This window comes from Tenrec ecaudatus, chromosome 4, assembly GCF_050624435.1.
Source record: "Tenrec ecaudatus isolate mTenEca1 chromosome 4, mTenEca1.hap1, whole genome shotgun sequence".
NCBI classification, from domain to species: Eukaryota; Metazoa; Chordata; class Mammalia; order Afrosoricida; family Tenrecidae; genus Tenrec; species Tenrec ecaudatus.
Window position 1 is genome coordinate 24643437 of NC_134533.1, and position 12420 is coordinate 24655856.

The window sequence follows — 12420 nt, forward strand, 5'->3', positions numbered from 1 at the left end:
GCAATGTTTGCTTTATCCAAATCATTTTATCCGAATAGTCTGTGTAGGATTAATTTCTGAAATTGTTGGGAGACAATCTTGGAAATTTATTAATGAACCCTGGTGGTACAAGTGGCTATGCGTTGGGCTGCTAACTTCAAGGCCAGAAGTTCAGAACCACCTGCTAACCCACTTACGAAAGTTGAGGCTTTCTACGCCGGTAAAGACAGTCTTAGAAACCCACACAGCAGTTCTGCCATGTCCCATACATGCACTGTGAGTCAGAGTTCTGCCATCTCCCATACATGCACTGTGAGTCGGAGTTCTTCCATGTCCCATACATTCACTGTGAGTCAGAGTTCTGCCATGTCCCATACATGCACTGTGAGTCAGAGTTCTGCCATGTCCCATACATTCATTCACTGTGAGTCAGAATCAACTTGATGGTAGTGAGTTTTGAGTGAATGAGATTTGCAAGTTGCCCAGAAGTAGGGTAGATGCAAATTTAATGGAAAGCTTCAAATAAACTGTTTTTTTTTAGTGTGAAATCTTTATAGATGTGTTCAAAATTATTTCGAAGTGTGACATTGAAATATTAAACTGCCAGTAATTTTACTTTTTGGAATATTCACAATAAATGTATTTAGTGTGCTATATTTTTACGTTACAGATTAAAATGATTGACAAGTAAGCATTAGCTTCCAAGCTTGCTCTCTTTTTTATGCTCTGTGGCAAAAGCCTGTGCTCTCCATGCTAAGTTCCGGCTGCTCCTTGGGTCCTTTGCGACTCTCTCAGCAGCACTCTTAGTTGTGCCAGCCACAGGTGGGTGTCTCTACGTGCGGCGTGCTTTGTTTTTATGGTGACTTTTAAAGTCCAGGGCGGGCACTCCCATGGCTAACACACAACTATACCGACTGGCGCTTTTATGTTGCGGAAATTTCCCTTCTCTTTGAAACGACTGAATCAGCCCTGCTAACAAGAGAGTCTTCCTCATAGCCACCTTCCTTTGCTGAATGTGCAGCTTCTAATGTTTGGAACGGCTTCCAGCCTTTTCTTGTATAAAAGTAAGGCAAAATAAGAGCAGTACGCACCTGCTCCCAATATTCTACAACTATGTCAAAGACACGGGTGTACAAGTGGGTCTGGTTCAGAGCCTGGGGACTACCACCGGTACATAATATAATAAGTGATGTACATGTCATCTGTTTAGCCTTGCTTCTGATATTAACTGAGGAAAGTATTTTAACATGGAAGTACATCGAATACGCAGTGTGGCTGAATGGCAAATGACTGAGCACTAAGTTCACTGTTCAAATCTGAACATCCTCTCCTGGAGTGAATTTCTAGGACACAATAATCAACCTGAAATTTGTGTGGATCAAAGATTTAGTGGCTATTGAATGTGATTACTGGTGCTTTTCCTCCTCTTAAGAGATTTTGAGATGACAAACGTGACATTCTTTCAGTTTATCCTCACAAGTGAGCAAGTCTCAAATGAGACTTTCTTAAAAGACTGGTAGCTTGAAAGGTGTATTGTGAAACACTTGGTAATGCTAGGGTAGAGGTATATTTTTGTTATCTATGAGTTGTGTTTGTGTGTGTGGACAGAAGGTGGCTAAGAAAGTCCTGGTGGTTGATGTTTATTAACTGCTTGAATAATAATGACTTATGTGAACAGTTAATCTTTCTGATTGAATCCCCCTGTTCCCTCTCATCTTTGATTATTCCTAGAGAGATTAAATGGAAGGTACATTTAAACTTTCAGAAGTTGGTAAACTTTTTCTGTAAAAAATGTCTTTGTGAGGAAGTGTGTGTTAACAAACCCAGGGACAAGGGAACAACAAGTGATCCAAAATCGATGTCAAGGAGGGGGTAGGAGGCCTGGTAGGGCTTGATCAAGGGCAATGTAACCAAGAGAAATTACTGAAACCCAAAGGAAGGCTGAGCATGATAGTGGGACAAGAGGAAAGTAAAAGGAAATAGAGGAAAGAACTAGGAGGCAAAGGGCAGTTATAGAGGTCTAAATGCAACAGTGGTTCTGAACCTTGCTAATGCTGTGAACCTTTCATATAGTTCCTCATGTTGTGGTGACCCCCCCCCAACCATGAAAATATTTTAATTGCTACTTCTTAACTATAATTTTGCTACTGTTATGAATCAGGCAACCCCTGGGAAAGGGCCGTTTGACCCCAAAAGGGGTCACAACCCACAGGTTGAGAAGCGCTGAAATACAGGCATGTACATATGTAAATATATTTATATATGACAATGGAGGAATAGATCTATGTGCATATATTTATAGGTTTAGTATTAAGGTAGCAGATGGACATTGGGCCTCGATGCAAGAACACTTTGTTCTATTAAACTGGCATTCCATGATGCTCACCTTCCCGACACGATCGCTGAACACAAAGCAGTGCATAAGAAAATGTGGTTAAGAAAGCTGATGGTGCCCAGCTATCAAAAGATATGGCGCCTGGCGTCTTAAAGGCTTGAAGGTAAACAAGCGGCCATCTAGCTGAGAAGCAACAAAGCCCACATGGAAGAAGCACACCAGCCTGTGTGATCACGAGGTGTTAAAGGTTTCAGGTCTCAGGCATCAAAGAACAAAAAAATCATACTGTGAATGAGGGGGAGTACGGAGTGGGGACCCAAAGCCCATCTGTAGGCAACTGGACATCTCCTTACAGAAGGGTCGCAGGGAGGAGACAAGTCAGTCAGGGTGCAGTACAGCCACAATGAAACACAACTTTTCCCCTAGTTCTTGAATGCGTCCTCCTCCGCACTATCATGATCCCAATTCTACCTTACAAATTGGGCAAGATCAGAGGATGTACACTGGTATAGATAAGAGCTGGGAACATAGGGAATTCAGGACAGATAAACCCCTCAGGACCAATAATGAGAGTTGCAATACTAGGAGGGAAAGGGGAAGGTGAGGTTGAAAGGGGGAACCAATCACAGGGATCCTACACGTAACTACCTCCCTGGGGGTGCGGACAACAGAAAAGTAGGTGAAGGGAGGCCTCTGATAGTGTAAAATATGACAAAATCCTTAATAATTTATCAATTATTAAGGGTTTGTGAGGGAGGTAGGCTGGGAGGGAGGGGGAAAATGAGCGGATACCATGGGCTCAAGTAGAAAGCAAATGTTTTGAGGAGGAGGATGGCAACAAATATACAAATGTGTTTGACACAATGGATGGATGTATGGATTGTGATAAGAGTTGTTCGAGCCTCCAATAAAATGATTTTTAAAAGAAACAAAAAGTGTCTTTGTCACAACTACTTGGCTCTGCTATCATAGGGACAAAGCTACTATGGACATAATATGGGTGTGCTGTGATACAGTAAAACCTTACTTACAAAACCAGGTAGCTGGCTGGATTTGGCCAATGGGCAATAGCTTGCTGATCCTTGGTATAAAGTATATCCTTAAGACAAGTTACTAATTTCTGACAGGAAAGTAACTAACTTTGATGATACAATGACAGCATAACGTCCCTAAGGGATTTGACTGGTGTACAGCATTTTCTCCACTTGTCCTGTGCTACACTGATTGTCTAAAATACAGCATATGGATAGAGAAGGAAGTTTGTTTTTTCAGTCCAGAGGTGGAGAGTTTGTGTTGTCATCACTCTACTTTAAAATTCCAGCGAATTTAACAATTAAAAAGGGAAGAAGATCCTTTAAGGCAACTTTAGGATAGTACAACGTTAGGATAACTAGGTCAAAACAGGAAACCAAGCTTTTTGGAATGGAAGAATGTGGCTAACTAGCCTTTAGGCTGTATCAGTAGGCGTGTGCATGTGTAAAATCTTGTGCTTCAAATCCACTGAATTCTTGGAATGTGTATTGTTATGATTTATTTCGATTAAGGCCAGGATAGAAGATCCACTAGTGTCAGATATGGAGTAGAATATGCAGGCACATTCACCTCGTGTATTTGAAGACAACCTCAGTAATGCAGGATGTGCCTGAGCACCAGGAAGTAAACAATTTTGACCACTCAGAATAAATGCCATAAGTCATTCCCTAAAGATGACACATTTTACTCAGGGATTTCTTAAGGTTGTTACTCATAACCTACTCATACTTCTTGGAATAAGCCCACTACGTGTATTGCATAGCAGATGAGAAGGAGCAGATTTAAGTTGGGGTTCCAGGGCTGTTAGAGGGAGGCACAATAGTAGCAAGATTTGCTAGCTGATGGCTCGGCATTAAGATTTGTTAGCTGATTGCTTGTCAGTAGACTGAAAAACTAACATGCACACAAAGGAATTTTTTACAACAGCAGTTTTAGGCTTTTAGATTATAAAGACTTTATTGTATTTTAGCACATTATATTAATTGATAGTGATCATGTCTCTAAGTATCAATAGAACCTGACTTTTTTTCTATTTAAGAAGGCAGATGAGTGTTTATATATATAAAGATTTTTATCCAATATAACTTAAATTTTTAAGAAATAGTTTTATTGGCATATAAAAATAGTTTTATTGGCATATAATTCACATATAATTTAATTGTTCATTCATATTAAGAAGAATTGTATAATTGTCACCAGAATCCATTTCAGTTCATTTTCTTCTCAAACTCATTGTTGGTAGCTCCCCATTTCCCCCAGCCTACCCTGTCATGCTGCTAGGTAATTATTAATCCAGTTACTATCGCTTTAGATTTACTTACTCTGGATTTCAAATACGGAAAAACCAGACAAACCACAAACGGGAAGCAAATGAAGAAAATCCAACCAACACTAACAAAACAAACTTCAGTTGAAAATAAAACTGAAAATATTACTAATGAAACAACTTTAAAATGGGTCAAAGGGGAGCTCTAATAAGTTGTTCTTACTTTTTTACCTAACTAAATCTGCCACAATCGACTTTATAGTGCTCTCTGCTGGTAGCAAGGCTGTTCACAGCCCTGGGCTGTGGCCAGAGGGGTCACGGGAGGCTGAGGCGGAATCCATGTGGGGACGCTGCAAATTGGTTTTGAGCCTCCACTGTCATCCAGAGCCTTCTGCAAACGGTGTTTGGAATTTAAACTCTGATGCCGTTTCCTCCTTCATATTTGGATTTTATTATTTACAATCCTTGGATCACATTGGCTGGTGTGCTTTCTCCATGTGGACTTCATTGACACCCCACTTAGATGACTGCTTATTTTAAAACACGGCTCTAAGACCCCACCCACTAACCTTCCTGGTAGTTGGATACCATCTGGTTTCTTCACCACTCTTTCTTATAACACCCTTGTCTTCATTGATCTCTTCATGAGGGCAAGTATTGATGAGTGGGACCATATGACTTAAATTTTTTAAAGTGCTTTGTCACCTAATGGGAGTGGCAGACTTTTGAGTTAAATGAAAAAGTCACTTTGAGAACAGCTATTTTCTAATATCTTTAAGAAGTAGCTGCCGCATTTTTTTTAATCCTTCAAATTTTCCTGCCTGTAGTTATTGTTAGGATTGGGCAGTGTTGATATTGAGAAGATGCCCTGGGTCAAGCAGAATTTATTTGTCTGTGTTTTTCATTGGTCTGCTGGCTTCTGTGTTATCCAGCCCTTTCAGTATTATTTAGCCAGGCAGGCAGTCTCCTTGCTGATCTCCATGTCCTCATGCTAAGAGCTTTCATCCACCCCCTTTGCCTCCAGATAAGACAACGGCAAAGTCAAATCTTAACACCGGGCTCCTTCTGTGGTTAGGTCCAAACCAGCAGAGTTGCCAATTCTGTACTTAGCTGCACACAAACAGGCTTGTTTGGAGATGAACAGCTTCTCTTCAGACCTTGTCTGGAACCCTAGGCAAACAGCAGCATTTTAAGGGGGTGCTTGGCTTTTGGAGCATCCAGCTTACTTAAATTACACTCCAAAAACCCCAACCCTTAGATTTATTATAAAGCATCTTTTCATTTCAAATATAAAATGATTGGTGTGGGGGAGGTGATGGTGGAAATAAAGGGATAGTTGAACAATTTCCCATTTTTTTCTATGAAGAAGTTGTCCAATTATCCTTGTACAGCTCATAGAAACATTTGGTCTCTTCTGATTGCATGGTTGCGCATTTTTTGTGTGCATTTTAAATCCTGGGTATATGGGACCAAACCTGGCTAGACATGTCGTGAGTTAATATGTAAGACTAATGTATCTCTCTCTCTATTTATTACCAGAAACTGGTTGCTCAAATGAAGCAGGACCCACAGGTAATGTACTATTTTTTGTTTCCTTAATTATTCTATTAAAATAATCTAAAATGTAATATTAAAATACAGACTATATTTAAGTTAAAAAGAACTATCTTATTCCTAATAATGATTATTCTTAGCACATTGGTCTTCATGTTTTTAGAGTTTAGAAAAACCCAGTCATTCAATTGCCATATAGCTATCATTTTATATTTGTTACTGCTATTTTGATTTTATGTTGCATGTTTTGAAAAACATGAGAGTTTTAATATTCTTCATATAACTGTGGAACTTCTAACTTGAAGGCCGACGGTTCAAACCCAGCAGTGGTTTGGCAGGAGAAAGTCAAGGTTTACTTGCTCCTGTCAAGATTCACAGCTTCAGAAACCCATGCAGGGTTGCTATGAGTCAAAATCAATTCAGTGGTGATGGGTTCTGGGTCATAAAGCTTAAATTCCATTTCCATGAGCCTTCTTACTCAGAACCAGAGTTTATCCAGCCTTCTGTAGCCTTAGAATTATTGAAAGTGCCCCAGAACCATTCTTACTTGCTCAGAATTTATAGAACAGAACATTTAATTATGGAATCCCGCACTATGTCCAGAGTAAGAATTTTAGAAAAGTATTTAAAAGCATTTTGAAAATTTTATTTTTGAAGCAGCCCTTAAAAAGGAGTATATATAAAAAAGGAGTACAGAAAATGCCTTATATAACAATTCAGCAAATGCTAACTTCTCTCTCAGCTCTCCTAGGAGTTTGACTTAGGCATTTTATTTTTCTCCTCCTCAGTAGGAATGATGTACCGGGACAAGAATTATATTGTCTTCAGATGATTATGTTTACTGTTCAGGCAGTATCTCTTTTGTAGCCACTAGACCATGGCTTATAAGTGTGAAAAATACATACCAGACTTGCTCAGATTGTTCCCTTGAATTAATCTATTCATAAGCTGCTCATAAAACCCTAGATTCCTAGAAGAATGCTCATAAATTAGGAAGTGAATAAATGTATGTATATTTGTATGTGGGTATGTACATTTCATTCTTTGGTAGTACAGATGGTTACGTATTAGCTACTAACCGAAAGGTTGGTGATGCAGACTCACTCAGAGGTGCATCGATGGAAAGGCCTGGTCATCTGTTTCTCGAAAATCACAGCCTTGAAAACCCTTACCTGTGAAGCTGCCGTACCTGCTTCATTGTGAAGTAAAGGAAGATAAATCCTGGGACTGAAGAAGGGTACCGAGGGATACAGTTTTCGAGATGGGGACTAACACTCAGCTCTACATACCCAGTGCATGGCACCTGACCCTGGTGTGCCACACAGTTCACTGAGTCTATGTGATGCCGGCACTCCCTCCCATCAGCCTGCCCAGCTATCATATGAACTTTTCCTGTTTGATTGTTTTATTTTCTATTACAGTGTCAGTCAAGACTTAGATGAACAGATTCTTTCACATCTGATTTGGTCACCCACGTCGCTGGCAACTAAGATACCAGGAGCAAACGCCAGAACTTCTGACGCGCTGGTGCCTGTAGCAGAATAGTCTGACCCTGTGAAACTGAGGGGGCAGGATGCAGATGGGCAGTCTCACTGTGCACCACCGAGGCGATTCGGCCTCTTCACAACTCTGTAGGCCAGAGTAGGATGGCCCCTGTGGCTTTCCATGGCTGTTGTCTTTGGGAGAGCAGATTGTCAGGTCTGCCTTCCTTCAGGAGTTCAAGCCGCCAACTTTCTGCCAAGCAGCCAAGTGCTTAAGCACTGCACCACCAAGGCTTCTTGGTGGACTCACTAGAGAGGCCTTCTGTCAAATACCCTTATGAAAAAGACCAAGGGGGTCACCTGGGACGCAGTAAAGAGGAAACTCAGAAGAGGAAGGGCAGGTGCCCCCTCCTAGCACAAGAGACCAGTCATGGAGAATTGTGCAGGGATCTGGAGACACTTGTCTCTCATTGGAGATGGGGTTCAGTCTGCCAAGGGGCTGGCCTGCCACGTAGAGCATTTAAAATGTTCAGTTTGGGATTTTCCCTCCTCTCCCCCGCCCCAGTTGGATAAAAGGCAAGCATGCTCAGTGTATCTCTTCTAAAATAGGATTCTTTTTTGATTCCTAGAATTTCAGAACTGAGAAACTGTCCTGGTAGTCAGTGTGCTGATGTGAATGATGTGGTGCTAAAGCTCTGGCAGCACTGACGGCTTTTCAGATGCAGGCTGAAATAACAAATGTACTCCACTCTACTGAATATGGGAGAGGCCAAGTGCGGACGAACCTCTTCTCTCTGTTGTTAATGCCGCTAAGCAGGCAGTGTGTGCATACTTAAAACCTCCGCTTCCTGCTTTTGTCTGATTAGTGCAGCTTTAGGTTTGCTGTCAACTGGTACTTTGTGTAAAGGCTAATATAAGATCCTGGTAGACAGGTATTTTTGTACTGTAAATGCTAACAAATAAAACTTCTTAAACTGCAAAGAAGCTGCCTCTACTCTGACAGTTGGATTCTGACTCCAGCAGGACTGCAGGACAGTAGCACGGCTGCCCCACTAGATTTCTTAGGTTGAACTCCAGGAGAGCCGATCACCAGGGCTTTCCTCCTGCGGAGCCACTTGGAGGTTTGAACCGGCCACCTAACCATGCTGCTCCAGGGCTCCTTATTCTGCGGCCAGGAGCAGCAGGTCCGTATTTGGGATCTGTACCTTAGATGGTGATGTGCCTAAGTAGTTTGATGCTGGCGGATTTGATTGGCTCACTGTGTAACTTGGCTTCATCCTTTTGTAATACAGTATACATAAAGTCTTCTTGCTACTATTCTGTTAACAAATGAAATATCTTTATCACAGATATTTTTTCTTTCCAATCAGAATGCTGATCTAAAGAAACAGCTTCATGAACTCCAAGCCAAAATCACAGCTTTGAGTGAGAAACAGGTAAGGGAAGAGGGGGGGTAGGGGGGGCATATTTTTAACATTGTGTTCTAAAGATATGTCTGCTTGAGGCTTCTAAGAGAACTGCTATTTTTCCTCATGTGTGAAAATAAGTGTGGGCAGCCAGACTCAATTTTAATTTTGTTTGAGCTCTGTTTATCTATTTTTATTTTTGGTTGAAATCAGTCTCTAGCTATCCCATGGGTATATGTTATTGGCAAATATCTAAAAGCAGCATGGCAGTTGGCTGTTAACTGTGTTAATTAAGCTCTTGTTTACCCATAGGGGGAAAGGGCAAAGAAAGTTAGTGGGGATATGTAATAAAGATTCTTGTAGTTGCTGTAAGTGCATTGTTACTGGTTTTAAAAGTTTGAGACGGTATTCAATTTGTTGTGGAGTGAGTGAGTCTAAGTTAGATTGCTCTAAATGTAGGTCTTCTGAGTATTAGCCTATCTTTATGGTAATCTTTATTAGCTATTGACCTACAGTTGTATGAAAAAAGCATGCATGGAATGTATTCTGTAAAGGCAAGAGAAGATCGCCTTGCTTTTTTCCAAGGACATCTAGAAAGTGTTCTGTGAAATCTCCTGTAGAATGGCTAATTCAGGCATCTCCTGCCACCAGGTGGAGTGTGGCAGTGGAGAGAGCTATAAGGAAATGTCTGTGGTAATGTGAACGAAGCATTTGTTTTCCTTGTGCACTCCCCACCCTTCTCCATCAGGTAATCTTCGAGCAGTAAATGTCTGATCCTAAAGGATATGGGGATTTTCAGTTTGATGGTTCATGCAAACGACATCTTACTGAGGATCTTTTGACTAAATATTTCTCAATAGTTGATTTTTAGGTGGTTTGTAAAACTTTATTTAGTGATGTATTAACAGTGAGCAATTTATTTCTGGAGATTTGCCATTTTGTTTGTGTTGTCTTATATTGTGTTTTCATGTAACGAGGTGAAGAAATAAACTCCGATAACTACAAGTAGAGTAGACACATTTTTTGTGTTCAGAATAGAATCGTGTGTTCTTTTAGGCGGAGTGCATAGTGCTTTCTCCTTTGCTCCCCCGTTCTTGTACCTGCGCACGTCTCCATCTTCGTCTCCTCTGCAGATAGGCACTTGTCATGAGCAAATTGCCAAGCTAAAACTGGGAGAAGGTGGGATGGCGGAGAACAATTTGTAAGGAAAAATATAAACAGTTTGTTAGTAAGTATTGGCTCTGAAAGTGATTCAGGACTTCAAAGTGATGGGTGTTTGTGAAAGTGTTCAAGCTTTAGAATTCCGTTAGTGCTCAGCCTCCTTACAGTTTCAGGATTAGTTTGACAAGATGCCAATAAATGAGTCACGTTTGCTGAAAATGTCACGTGGTCCAGTGAGGAAAGACAGTGAGAACTGACTCGTGGAATGAGGATGTTGGATATGTTCAAAAGTTAGGACAATCTGGGCTACATGAAGGAAAAACTGGACGGGGAGTGCAGGCAAGGAAGAAGGGGGTTTATGTTTATTTGAGATTTTTGTTTGTGAGAAAGAACTAACATCAATATTTAGTTTATCTCTGTTGTTTTTTTTTCCCTTTCCTGCTAGAGACATCACTCAATAGCAAACTGCACTTATTTAAATTACGAGGGGGTAATCCCCCTCCCCCCCAAAAAAAACACCCAGAAAAGCTCCGCTGGGCAGAGCTTGCGTAGTACGCATTTTTCCCGCTAGGTGAGCATCAAGCAGCTCACTCTGAGTTAGTACACCCAGTGGCGTTGCCAGTGGGAAGGTTCTCTATGGTCACAGTGAATTTTTTCGTAAAAGCAGTTTCACTCAAACCTCGCTTTTTTGTGATGGCTGATTTAAGAAAACAGCATGTGGCTGTGAGATTTTGTTTCCTGCTTGGGAAAAATGCCGCACATTGTTGTGATGTTGAACAGGGCTTATAAGGACAACACTATGGGAAAAACTCCAGTGTACAAGTAGCTTTCTTGTTTCAAAAAAAGGTAAAATGTTGATTGATGACAAGCCTAGTTCTGGATGTTTGTCAGCTTCCCAAAAGGATGAAAATGCGACAAAATGTGTGCACTTGTACTCGAAGACCGATGATGGACTATTTATTAAAGAGATGAAGATGATAACTGGAGTATCTTGGCGCTCAGTTCATAGAATTTTACAGGAAGATTTGGGAATGACAAGGGTCGCTGTCAAATTTATGCCTCGGGTTCTGACGGACCAGGAGAAAGAACAGCTCTGAAGCGACCCAGGCTGTTTTTCCAAGGTCGTTACTGGTGAGGAGTCATGGTGCTATTCTGACAACCCCAAAACCAACCATCAGTGCAAGCCAGTGGAAGACGCTATCGTCACCTCACCCACAAACAAGCTCATCAAGTGAAATCAAAGATCAAGACCATGCCCATTTGTTATTTTGATGTTTGAGGGGGATAATGAATGCATTTGGACTTTCTTCCACCAGGTCAGACTGTTAATTAAGCTTTCTATGTAGAGGTCCTAAAAAGATTGGGGAACCGTGAGTGACAAAAAACCTGATTTGTGGCAGATGGGGGACTGCTTTTGCCACCACGACAATGCACCTGCTCACATAGCCATCTCCGTGTGCCAGTTTGTGTCAACAAACAAACAAACAAACCAGCATTCCTCTCTTGCTCCACACACCTGACTCACCTAACCTCGCTCCATGCAACTTTCTGTTGCCGCCAATGAGGAGGGACATGAAAGGACAGTGATTCGATGAAGTAGAAGAGGTGAAGGGAAAAAACAACAAGGGAGGTGCTGTCAACCATCCAAACAGATGAGTTTGGAAAATGTTTCCATGAATGGAGTTGCAAATCTCACAAATGTTGTTTGTAATACAAATGTAAATACATAGCTTTTGGGGGGAAATTTTCGGGGGGGTTTTGAAGGGGTGCCCCCTCATATTTATGTTCAGTTAAGATATCACATGGTAAACTCATGCCGTCATCCGAATGAAGATAGTGGAGTTTTAAAACGTATTTATCAGGAGGAAAACTAAGGTGTATGAAGGAAAGAAAGCCAGAATAAAAAACGGAAACCAGCCTGGCGGTCTTGATGGAACTGTGCTTGTGACGGAACGGAAGGGAAATAAGGTGGGGTAGGTGGTACAGAAGGACACACCGAGAGAAGGTTCAAAAGTTGTTCTTCTTCAAACCTAACGTATTCCAGCGTGAAAGAAACATTACTATTTAATTTCTGGCGGTTTTATTTTAGAACAACTTCTTCATGTTGCATACCTACCTAGCTGTGTGTTTTTCCTTCTCTAGGGATTCACAGTGTCGAGCAGAACTCTCTGACTTTTCGTCTGCTTTAGATTACTCACATGACTA

The 12420-nt window shown here is 41.2% G+C and overlaps 1 protein-coding gene across 18 annotated transcripts in view; it reads left to right on the forward strand.

The window, feature by feature from the left end:
- PHF21A (PHD finger protein 21A) overlaps nt 1-12420 on the forward strand; it is a 204878-nt gene that overhangs the window by 43861 nt on the left and 148597 nt on the right. For all 18 annotated transcript variants that reach the window (XM_075545830.1, XM_075545829.1, XM_075545816.1 and 15 more), the window contains 2 exons: nt 6153-6185; nt 9019-9084. In XM_075545830.1, the coding sequence (XP_075401945.1) occupies nt 6153-6185; nt 9019-9084 (99 nt within the window). The remainder of the gene's footprint in view (nt 1-6152; nt 6186-9018; nt 9085-12420) is intronic.